The 16,449-nt window shown below is 43.7% G+C and overlaps 3 protein-coding genes across 7 annotated transcripts; 2 read left to right on the top strand and 1 right to left on the bottom strand.

Moving 5' to 3' along the window:
• Positions 1 to 416: 416 nt before the first annotated feature.
• Positions 417 to 6,577, bottom strand: ccdc61 (coiled-coil domain containing 61). Of its 3 annotated transcripts, none has more exons than XM_041952087.1 (13): positions 6,377 to 6,577; positions 5,071 to 5,228; positions 4,909 to 4,991; positions 4,031 to 4,191; positions 3,766 to 3,918; positions 3,479 to 3,686; positions 3,295 to 3,377; positions 2,941 to 3,161; positions 2,762 to 2,840; positions 2,452 to 2,649; positions 2,335 to 2,368; positions 1,766 to 1,832; positions 417 to 1,651 (listed from the first exon to the last, which is right to left on the bottom strand). In XM_041952087.1, exons 2-13 carry the CDS (start codon positions 5,216 to 5,218, stop codon positions 1,557 to 1,559), a joined length of 1,530 nt encoding a protein of 509 aa, XP_041808021.1. In that variant the 5' UTR covers positions 5,219 to 5,228; positions 6,377 to 6,577; the 3' UTR covers positions 417 to 1,556. The 3 variants fall into 3 exon arrangements, with proteins under 3 accessions (XP_041808021.1, XP_041808019.1, XP_041808022.1); XM_041952085.1 differs by having other exon boundaries at positions 2,323 to 2,368; XM_041952088.1 differs by lacking the exon at positions 6,377 to 6,577 and having other exon boundaries at positions 5,071 to 5,256.
• On the top strand, positions 5,780 to 10,779 carry itpkca (inositol-trisphosphate 3-kinase Ca). Its single transcript, XM_041952089.1, has 7 exons — positions 5,780 to 5,888; positions 7,724 to 7,823; positions 7,909 to 8,122; positions 8,604 to 8,808; positions 8,992 to 9,093; positions 9,180 to 9,251; positions 9,433 to 10,779. The coding sequence occupies exons 1-7, from the start codon at positions 5,877 to 5,879 to the stop codon at positions 9,637 to 9,639; spliced, it is 912 nt and encodes a 303-aa protein (XP_041808023.1). The 5' UTR covers positions 5,780 to 5,876; the 3' UTR covers positions 9,640 to 10,779.
• Positions 10,780 to 14,248: 3,469 nt separating this feature from the next.
• LOC121617762 (potassium channel subfamily K member 13) lies at positions 14,249 to 15,723 on the top strand. Of its 3 annotated transcripts, none has more exons than XM_041952995.1 (3): positions 14,297 to 14,594; positions 14,714 to 15,275; positions 15,363 to 15,723. In XM_041952995.1, exons 1-3 carry the CDS (start codon positions 14,297 to 14,299, stop codon positions 15,721 to 15,723), a joined length of 1,221 nt encoding a protein of 406 aa, XP_041808929.1. The 3 variants fall into 3 exon arrangements, with proteins under 3 accessions (XP_041808928.1, XP_041808929.1, XP_041808930.1); XM_041952996.1 differs by having other exon boundaries at positions 14,714 to 15,258; positions 15,406 to 15,723; XM_041952994.1 differs by having other exon boundaries at positions 14,249 to 14,594; positions 14,714 to 15,723.
• Positions 15,724 to 16,449: the final 726 nt, after the last annotated feature.

Below are 16,449 nucleotides of genomic sequence, written 5' to 3' on the forward strand. Positions count from 1 at the left end.
CTATGAATTTGTAACTGCAAGAGGAAGTAATTCCCATATTGTATGAAGAATATAATCATGCACTTTTTGTACATATGTAGTTTAAATGTTGTGCACACGTGCATCTTGCTATAGTGTCAGTCAGTGTGTGCTGCATTATCTTTCGTTATAACATAAACCATATAAACAGAGTCCCTCCTGAGTATCCCTGTAGAAACAGAGCAGCTGTTCTGACACCGTGTTGTTCCCCTGAGAGACAGGCTCCCTGGCCAGAAGGTTATTTGTTAATTAATGAAAGCAAGCCAGCTGCAATGATGGAGGCCCTTCAAGGTTTCCCTCAGGTTCCACTTCAACTGACACAAGTGCAAAGGAAAGTAGTGTGTATAAAACTGTAAAGGATCATTAAAAAAAAGTCTTTACACAGAGGGTATGTTTCTTATAAATTATATTTTCAATGGTATAAAAGGCATCAGTCTGGGGAAAATTTAGAATAACAGTCTTTGTGCATGTATACATACAGTAGTTTCATACAAAATTTGGCAGTTTCGCTATTATAAGAAAGGTGTCAGTGTTCATATGCTTGCATGCATGATCACCATGAAAGTAGTATGGATGTGTGTACACATAAATACAAACATCCATAGTCTGTCCAAAATGATTTATCTTTGACCAGGAGAATCGTTCCCTTAACAAAATTAATGTCTTATGCTTGAGTTTGGGATATAACCTGAAAGGGAATGTACGTTCACTTAACTTCAAACAGTAAAAAATGCTACATTTTAATACGAGGTTATATAATGGTATCAACTATAATGCTTCAAATGCACTGGATATGTTGAATTCAGGGTCGAGCAGGAAAGAGAGCAGACATTAAAACATACACACTGAAAATGCAGACTTTGGCTGGAATGACATGTCACCGCCAAATTCTGTAATGACATGCATCCAGTCAGTCATGCCCTCTGCTTGCTTACTGCCTTTCAGGGTAGAGGAGCTGGAGTGTATCCCAGCATGCACTGGGTGGAAGACACAACAGTTCATCACAGGTTTAACAGGGTTATGAAATGTTGATCTACTGCCACACAATCACATTCAAGACAAAGAATCTGGAAGATGAAAGAATGCAAACCATACGGTCAATCAGATAAAAACGTAATGGAAACTTCAAAAAGCACGTAGAGGGTTTATGGACTAAGGTACGGCCAAATCTTACATCCATGCAACGATCTTAGTTGGTTTTGTGAGTTGTAACAGTACGCTCAGACATAGTCAAGTTTTAAGTTAATTAATAAAAACTTGGTATATTTAAAAAAAAATAATAATTTCAGTCCTCAAAAAGTAGTCCTTCACAGTGATTGCTGTAGGTTCCTGAAGTCCTGGACGTCTGACCCTCCAGAAGGAGTTTTAGTCTCTTACGTGAGCACAGATTCGCTGGTAAACCCATCGCTCATGTTTGAGGCATCATGTGTTTCCCAGTCTGTGCACGGTAAAACAAAAAGATGGCCTGAGCTCCGAGCTGTGCAGCCGTCAGGGAGCAAATCCACGAATGGCTTGAACAGCAGGTTGTGCTGTGGTGGTTAGTGTCCTGTATCTAGGTCCCTCATGTATTCCTGAAGTGCCTGCAGCCTGGCATCAATTTCCGACAGCTCAGTACCTGTATCTACAGAGGTGTCTGGGGTTGGAGATGTAAAAAGATAATAAGATGGTGTCTTTTTTTTTTTTTTTTTCTGTTACCCCAAATAAAATTATCTTATTGCAGCAAACTGTAAGACTTGAGATGAATTACCTTTGTCTTTCATTCTGTGTGACGGAGTACTGCATAATGGCTTTCTGGTCAAAAGGCCTGCTCTAGACTAGAAAGAGTAAAAACACATTAAAAGGATGAGCCTGGCAATATTCTGTATTTTTTATTGTCAAAAAAATCCCATGAAAAGACCAAAACCAACAACCAACTGATCTGTTGACACTGTTGCCCTGGGTGACCTATTCTTTCATTACAATGAAAGCGGGCACTTCTGAGTCAGTCCCACTTATATTATCCTGCTGCCTTAAATAGCCACTAGTGTTTTTCCTAAAGACAACATTGCCCAGATGTTTCAGGAAATTAGTGAGCCTTTTTTTTTTTAAATTAAACTAAATAATTTGCCACCTGTTTCAAAGATTTACATCTCCAGCACAAACAAATTGTGTTGAAGACTCAGGACAATAAGGAGAGTCAAAATAATGCATGGTTGGTTTTAGCCTTTTCATGGGAACTGACAATAAGAAAAATGTAGAATAACCCCACCTTATCCTTTAAATATACAAATGAGAGACCAGCATAAACCGTGTGCCAGTAATTACCATGTCACTCACCACACTGGGTCCATTGTAAGTCTGTTTTCTTCCTCTGTAAACGCAGAAAAGCTGACATTAAAATAACCAGTTAAAACAACAGAGACTTCACAAAACCTATCCAAGGTAATCCATCACCTGAACAGAGTTTTGGCCATTTCCTCCATATCCACTAACGAGCTCTCAGAGGAGTTCCTGCTCCCTCTCCGCTCCACAGATAAACTCCTGCCCCTGCTGCCGGACCGGGCCATCTGAGGATAAGCCTCTCTGGAACGTGATCGCCCTCTCTCAGGGACAATAGGTGATGTCAGCATGTCCCTCCGTACCTTCCTCTGTCTGGCACACAAAACAAATGATTCAAACAGTTCAAACGATTGTTCTGAGCAGCTACAACATGAAATGCTGGTCTACCGTCAAAAATGTGACAGGAAAAATAAGGGAAACCCACTTTTTGAGTTCTGCCTCTTTCTGCCTGCGCTGTCTGTCCTGGATGTAAGCAGTTGGGTCAAAGCGTGGTACCCGTGACCCTGTAAGATAGTAGGTGGCAATACTAAGATCTATGAAAAGCAAAAGATTTAGAACATTAGAATTAAAAGGCGACTGCAACATCATGAGCAGAGCCAGTACCAGTGGGGGAGGGTGACGGCCTGGGTATGCGAGCACGTGGTCCTGAGGAGTCCGCTCTTCGTCCTCTTTCCTCTGACCTTTGCACTCTGTTCTCCATCCGTTCTCTGGATCCCGAGCGAGCCCTGACAGTGCCGTACCCCGTCCTCCTCTCGCGTGAGAGAGAGCGGTAGATTTCCCCGTCAACTCGGGAGCTGATGCGAGCAGACACAGGAGTCACTCGGCTGCAGACACACAAAGAGGGTGTGCGCTAAGCAGGCAAATAACAATCAGACTTCAAATGTTTACTCCCCATTGTAAGTGAATGAATGAAAGAGAGAGAAAGAAAAGATATAGTACACGCTTAGAATGTCTAACCCTCTCCGTAGTAACGCTAGTTCACTGGTGAGACTCTTGACACGAACGCGTAGAGCGCACTCCGATGCCCTCAGCTCCTCCAACTAGCCGGGACAGGGGAGAACATGTTAAAACCAGCTGAATAACAAAGGGCAAAACGTGAATCCTTTTCAACTGACTACTATGAGAAGCAGAAGAGGTCCACCTGCTCCAACAGGAGTCGCTGCTCCTGGCACCTCTTGCTAGCCGAGCGTTGACTTTTGGCCCTCTCCTTGACAAGCTGCTCCTCCAGCGTCCTCACCACGTCTCTCACCCTCCAGTCCTCTCGTCCGGCTGTGGAACCACTTTCACCGAGCTGCAGTCGCTCCAGAACCTTGGCCATGGCCTCCTTCTCTTCTTTCACCAGAGCCAGCCTTGAGAACAATATGAGACATGAAAAATAATAAGCCCCACATCCCTGCGTATTGGCGATGGAGGTTAAGTGCAACTTACTCTGCTCGTAGTCGCTGTATTTCTAGTTCTGCAGATTTGTTAACTCCATGACATGTGACAGTGCTGAGCTCTGCCCTCAGAGCTCTGACTTCCTTCTGTAGTGCAGCCGGGTCAGGCTTACCCACATAGGGCAGGGGTAAAGGGTAGTGTATCCTACAAACACAAAACGGTTAAATAGTTATTACCATTGACATAACCAAAATGCAGAGAAAATACGTCTGAGTTTATGTTTAACATGGGACTAAATAAACTTTGAGACACACACCTGTCAAACTCCACAGTGTATATGAGGATTAGATATCTTTTGGCAGTGAGAGCAGAGGGCTGTTGATGGCCACGAGGACGACTCACCACTCCTGCTTTTCTGTTACGTAGCAGCTCCAGGTCAGCATAGGTCAAGAGGTCGAGTGTAACAGAATCACTCGTCTGCAGAAAAAGCGCAGGTTAACTGTGCATCAGAAATAAAATGACTTCATGATCACCAACTTGGAGAGAAAAACTAAACTCATAAAATCGGGAGATTTCATGTCTGCCTGACCTACATGCACAGCAATAAAAAGTTTTTAACACTTAATTTACATTTACCACTTAAATACACAAAAATAATAGCAATCCTGTATTTTTCTCTTCTGAGAATCGTGAATCTAATGTGATAAAAAGTTCCTTCACTGTCCTTATAAATTTGATTTTATTACTTATATTTGACTGATATTTTGTGGTCTGTGCATTATTATTATTGTTTTAGCCTAAAATGGCCTGACGGACAGGACTGAACAGCTCACACAAGTCTGTGTGTGTGTGTGTACTGTGCTTGTGCTGTATGTATATGACAGTTCAGTTGAGAACAATTTCTAAATGTACGCAAATTTCTAATTGTCTGTCTTGTTTTTCTCCAGGCCCTCTCCTTTTGGCCACTGTTCCTGTGTATAAATGAAAAGGAGAAAAGGAATAAGACAGCTCGGGATAACTGTGCATTTTTCGCTCAAGTGGAAACATTGAACTCGAATGACTGAGTCTCGCCTTAGCTCACACAGCCTCGAGCAAATCTGTGTCTGTTCACATCTTTCGAGTGACTTTGTATGCATTTGTGCCACCTCTTCATTTCTTTCCCCCATTTCTATCTGAGTGCACCTTCAAACCTACCTTTCTAACAGCTGATTCCAACATGCTACAGAAAATGGGGAACTGCTTGAAGTTGCCAGTTTTGCGGGTGAGATCCTCAATGTCTGAAAAAAATAATTTAATGAGTGTGAGTGAGACTGTTTGGGCTTGTTGTTTAATCTGTAATGAATGTATGCTACTTACATGCTGGATCAAAGTCCCCCTTCCACTGATCTGCTGTCAGTGAGTCAGAGATTTCCACTGTCAGCAGACCCTTGTCCACCCCAGTCTTCACAGAGAACTCCACTCCTCGAAATACAATATCCTCCATCACCTCAGAGCCCTCCTCCATCACTCTGGGTCTAGTGATGCAGGAGAAATCCATTATTCCTACAAGTCCTGACATCAGGAACAAACTACAAGGTCTTAAGCCCGATCATAACCCTGATCGGACAAAGAAAAAGACTGCAAAAAACATGAGAGCTTAGTGTTGCACATGTCATATACTGTCATGCGGGTTTAGGATTCAGAGCCTCAGACCAGATGGATCCATTAATATCATATCAAACAGTAAAGTAGGCAGTGCATATCTCATGTGCATGTCTTGTTTTCTACTCACTGGGATGCTTTTGAAAAGTGGTACAATTCTACTTCATTCAGACTGATTTGTGCAGATTTCAGGGGTCAGTATCATAAGAAGCTTGTTGTACAGCCACGACAGACAAGAAAAAACAGTCTGTTTTCATGAATCTAGCTACATTATTTCTCAGGAGTGACCTAACTGCCACTAGCATTAGCATGGTTATTTTAAGAGCATCCATATGGTTATTCTGTCTTTCTCTCCCAACTCACCTTGCTCACCTCAGACAGTCTGGCTTCATCACAACACACCGCGAGGGGCGGTAGCGAGCCAACCGAGTCCATTTCAAAAGGTGTCATCATTTTTATTGGAAAAAGTTCTGCTTGGTGGGTCATATCATATGTCTGGGACTCGGCAAATGTTTTAAGGCATGTTTTACGAGGTAAGTTGTTAATTGCGTCATTTTTTGCTGAGTTACAATGCTGTTAGACTTCGCGTTTGCCTTCACTTTCTCCCGTGCAGAGTGAAAGAGACTATGACGCGAAATGTGTGTTAATCATCTTTTACTGTGCATGCACACAAAACATTACGGACGCTGGGGTGCAGCTTGCTTGGGTAGCACACGTTGTTTGACAGTCAGCTCTGATAAACTGTAATTACGGACCTTTAAAATAAACCAACACTGCATTATCTTCTACTTCTCCATCGATAGATCAGCTAGTGAGAGTTAACATATTCGCTCGGTAACGCCAACTGACCAGCGTTAGCTAAGGTTAGCTAGGTTAGCACGGACATGTTCGTTAGTTAGCGCTGGGTCGCGCAACTTAGTTTAACTTGTGTCGCAGCTAGCTAACAATGCTATCTCTGCGAGATCCATAAAACGTTATTCAATGTGGGAGTAAACGCCAAACACAAATACGTTAACGTTACCTTTGGTTGCAGTATTGATCCTCAATCCTCAATGTCAACACATAGCTTCTCGTTGGAAAAACATAGCGGTGCGTTAGCTTAGTGAAGTAAAACAGCGAACGTTAGCCGCTTGACCAGTGGTGCAATACAGTCCAAAACAATTTGTAAGCCACCGGCACCGTGGAGGCTGGGGCGGTTCAACAACCGGGAACCGTTAAATTCTTCTTCTGTACTTTACGCTGCAGCTGCTTCTCTTCCTCTGCCGAAATTTGACGGAGGCTCGACGCCTCTCGGGCCTACTGCTGCCCCCCACAGGTAGTGAACGGAAATTACCTTCACTGTACTGCAAGATGACAAGACAAAGCTGAAAATGAAAACTGGAGGAAGAACGACCAGATACTTAAGTCAAAGCATTCTAACGATGTAAATACTCCATTGTAAGTCCTGCATCCAAATAAAATACCGAAGTGTCATGACTTAATATTGCTGCAGAAAAAGGCAAACGTATAAAAAATAAATGTGACAAGTATTACAAGTGGAAGTGCTAATTTTGCAGAAAAGTGCCATATGTTTATATTATTGGATCATTGTTACTCATGATGCATTAATGTGAAAGCAGCATTTTACGGTTGTAAGAATACTTTTAAAATTGTAGTGTAGTAGTAGTAGTAGTTGATTTTCATCACTGCGATATAAAACATTAAACACATATGTTATGATATGATGTTCTACCCCTCCTTTAATATGTCTTTGCTGTATGATCTGCAGTCTATGAGAAAGATGTAAAAGCTGCAATGAATTCAAAACAGCACTGCTACATCAGTGTCGTATTTATGATGAGGTGATGGACAGACAGAACCAAACATCACTTCATATTTGTGAAGCTGTTACCAGTTAATTATTTTAGTGTTATTAAAAATATAATAATAGATGCATTTTCCTCTGATCACCAAATCAATTTACATAGTAGTGTGAGCACTGCATTTTTAACATCATTTCAAAAGTGGGAAGCAGCTTCTATGTTGACATTGCGACATCTATGTGTTCAGCCTTCCACTGTGTGGTTCAGTGGTTAAGAGCGGTTTTCAGCAGAAAACAAGTGCTTGCTGTAAATGTTTGATGAACCTGTTGCATAAGATCAGAGCCAACCCCATCTTTGCAAGTCTTCACTCAGTCTTGGTTAAGGGCTGTTTCCACGGAGACGTTCACCCATTAGGCGAAAAGTCAAGTGACTGAGTCTGAAGTCTGAGGTCGTTGCTGCGTGTTGGTGAAGACGCAGAACAACACGGGCAGCAGAGGAGTGTGACCTACTATGTGTGTGTGCTAAAGAATGGCTGACTGAGGCTTCTGTGTTTTTTTCCAATGCAGAACTCCACATGGAAGAAACACAAAAGTTGCGGGACTTCACCTCTCCTTCCTATGACTCCCAAGAAACCTCAGCAGTGGCTGCAAGTGGTCGGACATGCAGGTTTGTTTGTCTCGTCTCATTCGTCTTTCATTTTGCTCCTCAGCAGGTCTAATTGTAAGGAATAAATAGCAGCCTTCTCTTCCAGGGAGCTTTCGTGTTGGGGAGTATGGTACACTGCTGAAGAAGTTTTGTGAAGGGGAGCAACAATGCTACCTCAGGCTGATGGAGGACACTTTGAGGCCCTTTGTTCCAGTCTACCACGGTGTGGTGCAGCGGGACGAGCAGGATTACAACATGATGGATAACTTGCTCACCCATTTCAGCACACCAGCCATCATGGACTGCAAGATGGGCAGTCGGTTAGTTTGAACAGGGAAATATTTACGACTGAGAGCAGTTGAATGAGTTTTTTTTCATGCAAATTTGAAGTAAGAAACATGTAGTGCAGCACAAATTATCAAAAAAAATGTCCTGATAGTTTTTTGTACCCTGAATAACAAAAACTACATCACTGGAACATAACAGTGTAATAATAAAATCAGCAGAAAAGATTTTCTTTTAATTAATGATGGTGGATTAAATAGACAAATGCTCAGTTAGGGCTCAAACAGCTTCAGAGGCTGAAATACAACATTATAAAACACCTATAAATTTGATAGTGACTTAATGTATTTTCATGGGAATTTTTTTTCTCAATCCTGAACAAAGTACTGTCTTTTACACACGTATTATTGGGTCTTATGTTAAAGCAGAACATGTTTTTTCACAGTTACAGTAATCCTTCAATACAAGTAATACGCTCCAGTCACAGTAAAGACACTGACGCACTGTCCTTCACAGCACATACCTCGAGGAGGAGCTGCTGCTGGCCCGAGAGCGGCCCCAGCCTCGTCACGACATGTATGAGAAGATGGTGGCTGTGGATCCAGAGGCCCCGACAGTCCAGGAACGAGCCCAGCAGGCAGTGCTGAAAACCAGGTACATGCAGTGGAGGGAGACACTGAGCTCCACAACAACTCTGGGTTTCCGAATCGAAGGATTCAGGGTAAGTTCCAGAGCTCTCATCAAAGATACATGTGTCAGGTCATGGATTATCTTGATGTACAGGGAATAAATGTTACAGGGGTGACAATCATTGAAAAATGCATTTTCTTTGCACCAATAAATGTCTGTTTTCATAGTCTAAAAGCTACAGTTTTGTGTTATAATCTGTACATTTTCTGTGCAGAAGGCAAATGAAGAATGTCACACAAACTTCAAAAGGACCAAAAGCAGAGCGCAAGTCAAGGAAGCACTGGACAACTTTGTCGACTCCAATACACACATTGTGGTGAGTGTGACCTTCAACAACTTTCATGTGCTCATAGATTGTTTTTTTTCCTTCCTCTCTTGTAAATCTCGTATCTTCCTGTTCAGTGGGGCTACCTGAGACGGTTGAAACAGTTGCGGCAGGTTTTGGAGGCGTCAGACTTCTTCAGAGCGCATGAGGTCAGATGTGGGACAGTTTTGTTGAACAGGGTGGTTGATGCTTTGAACAGGATTTTGGAAATGTGAAGGAGAGGTAAATAACCACTTAGCCGTTTCCAAAAGAGCGGTGTTGAAAGTCTGTAGTGCCAGTTATCTGTTCGTCGCTGTCGGCAGGCTCTGTCTAACAGCTGTGTCCCTGCAGGTTGTGGGCAGTTCTTTACTGTTTGTACACGACTGGACGGGCAGAACAGGAGTCTGGATGATCGACTTCGGAAAGACTGTGACCTTGCCGGCTCACATTACCTTGGACCACCGCACTCCCTGGGTAGAGGGCAACCGAGAAGATGGCTACCTGTGGGGTCTGGACAACCTCATTGATATACTGACCAACATGCTGCCGCTGACCTGAAAGCCACTCTAAACATGTGTGGAAATTTACTCACCAGTCTTGAGTGAATGACTGCAGATGGCTCCTGAAATGGTTGCTTCAATTGTGAGAATTAACTCACAGTACAGGGAAAATACAGTATGAGGGTGCAAAAAATGGACGATGTGATTGATTACAATAACAACACATTTTGCAGAGTGTGTTATAAAGTAAATTCTTTCCAGAGCAGATTTCCTTTCAGTAAATCAGGCCCACCATGCGGGTCCAGAGGCCACTGATGATTTATGGGACCTCTGAGCAACATGAGCCTTGTTAAGTTTGACCACCGAATAGACCTACAACGCTGAGCTCACCGTGTAACAGTCAAGCACAGTCTCATTTTCCAGCCTCAGCAGGAGACGTCCGACCCAACTGTCTTGAGACGACCCGCTCATTATTTCAGAAAACACACTGCACTTGCAATTATAAGCCAGAGATATGGCTGCCCCCTGTGAGATGAGATGATCAGTAGTCTAACCATTACACTGTCTCATTAAAATGGTGCTAAAGCTAAGATGCTCTAAAGTGGCGTTATTTTCAGCATTTCTTTAATGCAATGGTTTGCCTCACTAATAGCATTGTTATTGCATGAGGTTTTAAATTAAATTTACTTTATTTAAATGCATCATAGTTTGCATGAAGTTTCTAATTATGAGGGTCAAACAACAGGGACATTTTTTTGGCTATGCCAGCAGCGTAACTATAGGGATGGTAATGTCAGTTGGTCAGGCCACCGCTTTGATCTAGACTGAAATATTTCCAACACTATTGCATGGATTGGACCAAACTTTTGTACAGACATTCATAGTCCCCTGAAGATGAATCCTAATGACTTTAATGACCCCCTGATGTTTCCTCTAGCACCACTGACAGGCCAAAATTTGAATTTGTCCAATATGTAGTACTTGATAAACTGATGATATTCCCATCATCCTCAGCTGTGCTATGTGTTTACTACAAATTAGCAAATGTGATTACATTTCTTGCATAGTCATTGTGCAGTATGTTAGCACACTGGTGTTAGCCAGAGCTTCCTTGCTTTAGCATTTAGCTCAAATCATAGAGGTGCCTCAGTGCAGCCTCACAGAGCTGCCAGCATGGCCGATCTCTGATTATGCTGCTCTACTAATCAAACACTGCCCCACTGCTCTAATAAACTCTGCCTCGTGTGAAATACCTTGTAGCTTTGGAAAACCTGATTTTACAGTTGCTTCCTGAAATCTGAACACCAGCTTCTAAGGTTTCTAGAAATTATAGTAACACAAAGAATCCATCAGATGGCGCTGTTCTTCATGTAGCTCTGTGGGTTATGTGGTCCACTCTGCCATGTTCACCTATCCATAAGCAGTATGCTCAAAGTAGATCATCCCACACTGAGGTATTCCTATTACTTGTAGCTACAGCGCATTTATATGCATATATAAATAGCATATTACAGTGTGTTTTTGACTTTCCCCAGTGTTTTTAAAAGGTTGTATAATTCAGTTTCATTCAGAGTCATAATTCAAATTTACCACAGAAAGGTCATTGGTTAACTGATGTGTTTTTGTGTTGTGACTTTTTATTTGAGGCATAGATAGATACTGTGTTGCCTCTGCTGCTGCTGCTGTGGCTGGGGAGGAGACAGAGAGACCATGTGGTTTCCTCTTTATATAAGATTGCACCATTAGGCTGGAAGATTTGAACCTGAAGAGAAAGGTCAATAAGATTAGAAGACATGTCACTTAGCACCAGCAGCAGGGAGTGACTAACAATGAAACCACAATGTTATAATACACTTACTCACAATACTTACAGCAGCATTATAATCACATGTAAACGTTCAGTATCTAAAAATACACTTTTAAGACTTGTGGTTATACTTTGTTACTGCAGACATTGCACCAAATACAGTGAAACATAACAGGTTCAACATAGTTTTATGCCCTGCTGTGCTCTTCCATGGTATCCTATGGACACGTTGCTTCCCCCCATCATTTTTTCATCTTTGGGTTGCTGGACATGGAGTGTTTTTATCATTTCCTCGGGGTCCTCCCTCATCTGTTTTCTCCTCCTGGGACTTTTTTCTCATATCTGTCTTTTCCCTCATCTTTGGGGGTCTTGTAGTCACCCAAAGAAAACCCTGAAGGACAAAAAACAAACAAGAAAACCACACTGACCTATCATTAACAGTGAGATAAGTATTGTCTTAGACGGCATGAGCATACACTCACTGTATGTAAACTGTATCTGTGGAGGCTTTTTTTAGTTACTCTATTTAATTATCCAGTGTCGCAGTACACATTGCCCACAATATAATGAAAGCCTTCTTTGTCCCTCCAGCAGAGCATCGACCATGATGTAGCTGGCCTTTTAACAGTCTGCGGGGCAGCCAACATGGGAACATCTTTATCGCATGCTCCAGCTGCTGCAGCTGGCGCTTTGTGATCAAGGGCTCAATACTTCTGCAGTTGGTCTGCAAGTGTTTCAGTGTGAGGCAAACACTCACGCCAGGTAATTCCCAGGATGTGCTGCAGGCAGTTAATGTGGAAGCGCTCTAAGGAGATCATGTGACAGCTGTAAGTTGCATGAGCAGAGGGTGGTGACACAGACCACTTGTTATATGGCAACCATTGTGGAGGGATGAGGGTTCGTATTCTGAAAGACTCTGCACTGGTCTCCTGCAGGCAGATGGTGCCTGTTCAATGCGTCTCTGGGTGTGATTGTGAATGCCACTGTCCTTACAGAAAATGCACGACTGACAGCTGTCCACTACCAACACTGAAGGCAGGTAGGCTGGATGGGACACTGGTAACCCACTGGCAGACCACTTCTGTCTTGATGTGTGGACAATCAGCTCCATCCTGCTGTACACTCTGACTACCACAGCATAGTCTTGTCACCCTTACCCTTATCTCACAATTGTTCTAATGATGAGTAGTATTACAACACTGTTTCTGCTCTCATTTATTTAAAGACCAGTGACTACAGTTTATACTATTGAAAGCAGCAGATCTACATATTAAGATTATATAGTATAAGTATAAGTAGTCACTGATGTATGTACTCACGTGCATTTATAGCCATTAAAATAGGTTTGGATAGATGTGCAGTGCTGTAAACTTGGATGGATCAGAGTATTAATCAAACTCTACAGTTCATCACCTGACGCAGGGCTGATGGTGAGATGAAGGCAGACGTGCTCTCTGTCTTCCACACCTGTCCACCCCTGCCGTTCAGCCATCAGACGGCAGGCAGAGGGAACCCCTGCCCTTACCTGCAGTACCAGACGAGATTAAAGGGATGAACAGACAGAGAAACAGAGCCATGTTCGACAAATCCTCCCACACAGTCTGCAGCAACAACAAAAAGCCCTCTGAGAGGGGCTGGAAGCTGCACAGTGCAACCACAGTCTGAGCTCAAACCCCACTGGAGCACTTTCGAGTTACTCAACTTACTCAGCCTTGCTCAAGGGCACCTCAGGGGTGTTAAAGACAGAGGGGCAAACTCTGCTCTTACATTTTGCCCACTTGAATTAATCCTGCTGAGCTGACTTCTGAGCTGACCCTTCTCTAATGTTTAGACCACTGCCAAAGTGGTTGGTTTCAGCATCAGAGGAGAATCAGGGTTGATGCTATGCTTCAGTCAGGACTTGAAACCCCTTGGTCCATGTTCGGTCGACGTAACTGAGTGACCAATTACACAAAGCCAACCTTACTTCACTTGTAGCGCTTTAAGGTGAAGTTAAATTAAGGTGAAATGTGGGCTTGAAAAGGATTAACTCTGCTTTTGAAATGAGGAGATGACTGCGCCAGCCAGGGTGTGCTCAAAGATGGAGGGGGGTGGGGGGTTGATGATGTCAGTGTGTGACAGATGAAACATCAGACAGCCTTTCTGTTTGCACAAAAAAAAAAACTCAAGAGGCTTCCTCTCGCTGGTCATTGTTCAGCAGATCCATGGAGAGAGGACAGCAGACCGGCAGAGCTCGGGGAACAGATGCTGCTGTCAGTGAGACCAGGTACTGTGGCTATTTTGTTTTATTTTATTTTTTTTTACTTTCAACTTTGACTATTTGATGTGTGGGTGTGGGTTACATTTCAAAAACTGTTTCTGACTAAAATGTGAATTTGTGAATGATGGATTTAGTGTTTTTCTCTGAGCGTCTTTGTGATAAACTGATTTAACCAAATCTTATCTTGTTTTCAGTCAGATTGAATCTGGATTTTGTTTTTAATCATTTTGTATTGGCTAGGGAAAAAAATAAAACATATACAGCTATGCAAAATAAAACAATAATCAAATATGTATACTGAAGTAAACTTGCTAATTAAATATGTCTTTTCTGTTTTCTTTCAGCTGCCACACTCTGTTCTCTTCAGATGCACCGTTAGTCTCCTAAATGCTCAAAGCAGTCCTCAGTAACCTCCTCCTCATTTGCAGTAGCCACAAATGTATTGCTGTGCACGTAAACCAGAAGTGCTTTACATAGCCAGTGCATACATGTTGTGTGGTGGGTGATGCATGCAGCACATACTGTGAGCGTGTGACTCGGCGGCACTGGTGGAGGCGGTGCATGTTGTTGCCGTGGTGTGTCTGTGCTGCTGCTGTGCTCATGGCTCAGAGGAGGACCGCTGGTGGCTGCTGCTGCCCCAGGGCGCCCATGAATGAGGACAATGCCCGTTTCTGCCTGCTGGCTGGGCTCATCCTACTCTACTTACTGTGTGGTGCGGCCATCTTCTCCGCCCTGGAACACCCCTTTGAGCTGCGTGCACGTCGCCTCTGGAAACAGCAACTGGACAACTTCACCCAGAGGTATAAGGTCAACCTAGGCGCCCTGCACACTCTGCTACGTCAGTACGAGGAGGCAAATGGAGCTGGGATCAGAGTGGACGCTTTGAGGCCCCGCTGGGACTTTTCTGGAGCTTTCTACTTTGTAGGAACAGTGGTCTCCACTATTGGTAAGTCTTGATACCGTTTGGTTTTTCTGAGATGCCAATTCGTTCTTTTGAGATATTAAATCCATAATGTTTATCAGCCATGACCTTTTAACCTTTCATTCTGTGGTTCTCCTCTCCAGGCTTTGGCATGACCACACCAGCGACCATAGCTGGAAAAATATTCTTGATCTTCTATGGTCTCATTGGCTGTGCTGCCACCATCCTCTTCTTTAACCTCTTCCTGGAGAGGATCATCACGATGCTAGCTTACATCATGCGCTGGTGTCACGAGCGTCGGCTGAGGTGTGCTGGAGTTGGGGTGGTGTCGAGCAGAGAGGAGTCGTCCGGCGAGGAGGACAGCCTGGAGGGCTGGAAACCGTCAGTCTATTACGTGATGCTGATCCTGGGTGTGGCATCGGTTGTGATTGCGTGCAGTGCCTCCACTCTGTACAGCTCTATGGAGAACTGGAGCTACGTGGACTCTCTCTACTTCTGCTTTGTGGCCTTCAGCACCATCGGCTTTGGGGACCTGGTGAGCAGTCAGAGACAGCAGTACGAGTCTCAGGAGGCTTACCGCCTCGGGAACTGCCTTTTTATTTTAATGGGGGTGTGTTGTATTTACTCACTATTCAATGTCATTTCTATTATCATCAAACAAACTCTCAACTGGATCGTGGGTAAGCTGGTTTGCTCGGGGCGCCATCCTCTCTGCTCCTGCTCTGCACCAGGCTGCTGGAGGCTGTGCTGCCCCTGCCTCCAGAACAAAAATCACAACCAGAGGCGCCTGCCTGCACACCTCAGGCAAAAACGCTTAAAACGCAACACGGTGCAGCCCATCCCGTCCCACTGCCCTGCAGGAAGACACCGCTACACGGATGGCTCGGTGGAGACGGTGTGCGACAGCGAGACGGATGCAGGCGCAGTGGCTGGCGGGGTGTGTGTGGGCCGCCGTCTGTCAGGAGAGATGATCTCTGTCAATGAGTTCATGGTGTCCAATAAGGTGTCTCTGGCACTGCTGCAGAAGCAGCTGAGTGAAACGGCTCACCAGGGCCCACGGCAGAGCTACGGCCATCAGAACGGATTCTCTGGTGGCGTCGGTGCTTTGGCCATTATGAATAATCGCCTACAGGAAACCAGTGTGGATAGGTAGCACCACTAAGATCTTGTGTACATTGTTTTGGGTTTCCTATACTGGAGCCCTAATCCATTGTATTTCCTCACTGAGTGATTTCGAGAAAATCAATAATTTGTCCTTTCAGTATGACAGAATCAAATTCTGAGAGTAGAATAATTTCCCTCTAATTGGCATCCATTCAGCACCTCTCTGAGCAACTTCAGTGGAAGTCTATGCAGATAATAGCAGAGCTCCAGCATGGATTCTGGACATCAAATATTGATTACATTTTGTTCTGTGTGGAGAAAGAGCAACAATGCGAACCAGTTTAAAGAATTCAACATCGCTGTGAAGAGGGGTCTGATGTCCTGAAGTGATTGGCTCATACAAAAGCAATCAGATGAAAGAAGCAGTGAAGGACCACTTCAAGGGGACTGCTGATTTGAGAGTGCTGCACATGTCCCCTGAGTTCCTCAATTAATGCGGTTATTTGTGAGGTGGTAGTCAGGAATAGTGAACATATAGACATAAACACAATATCTGCGGTCTCCTCTTAGATATCTAGCTGCACATATAAAACCTTTGAACCGTGATCTGTATTTCAACAGAGCTTCTCAAACCCGCGACAGGAGCTCACAAGCACTGAGAAAGACACATTTTAATTTGCTGATTGCTCACGAGTCGCCCATCTTGTTTCATCAATGCATGTCATTGAAATTCATAGTAATCATGAAAGAGCACTGAGTTCCAGGGTTTTCAATA

The sequence above is a fragment of the Chelmon rostratus genome, chromosome 14 (genome assembly GCF_017976325.1).
Source record: "Chelmon rostratus isolate fCheRos1 chromosome 14, fCheRos1.pri, whole genome shotgun sequence".
NCBI classification, from domain to species: Eukaryota; Metazoa; Chordata; class Actinopteri; order Chaetodontiformes; family Chaetodontidae; genus Chelmon; species Chelmon rostratus.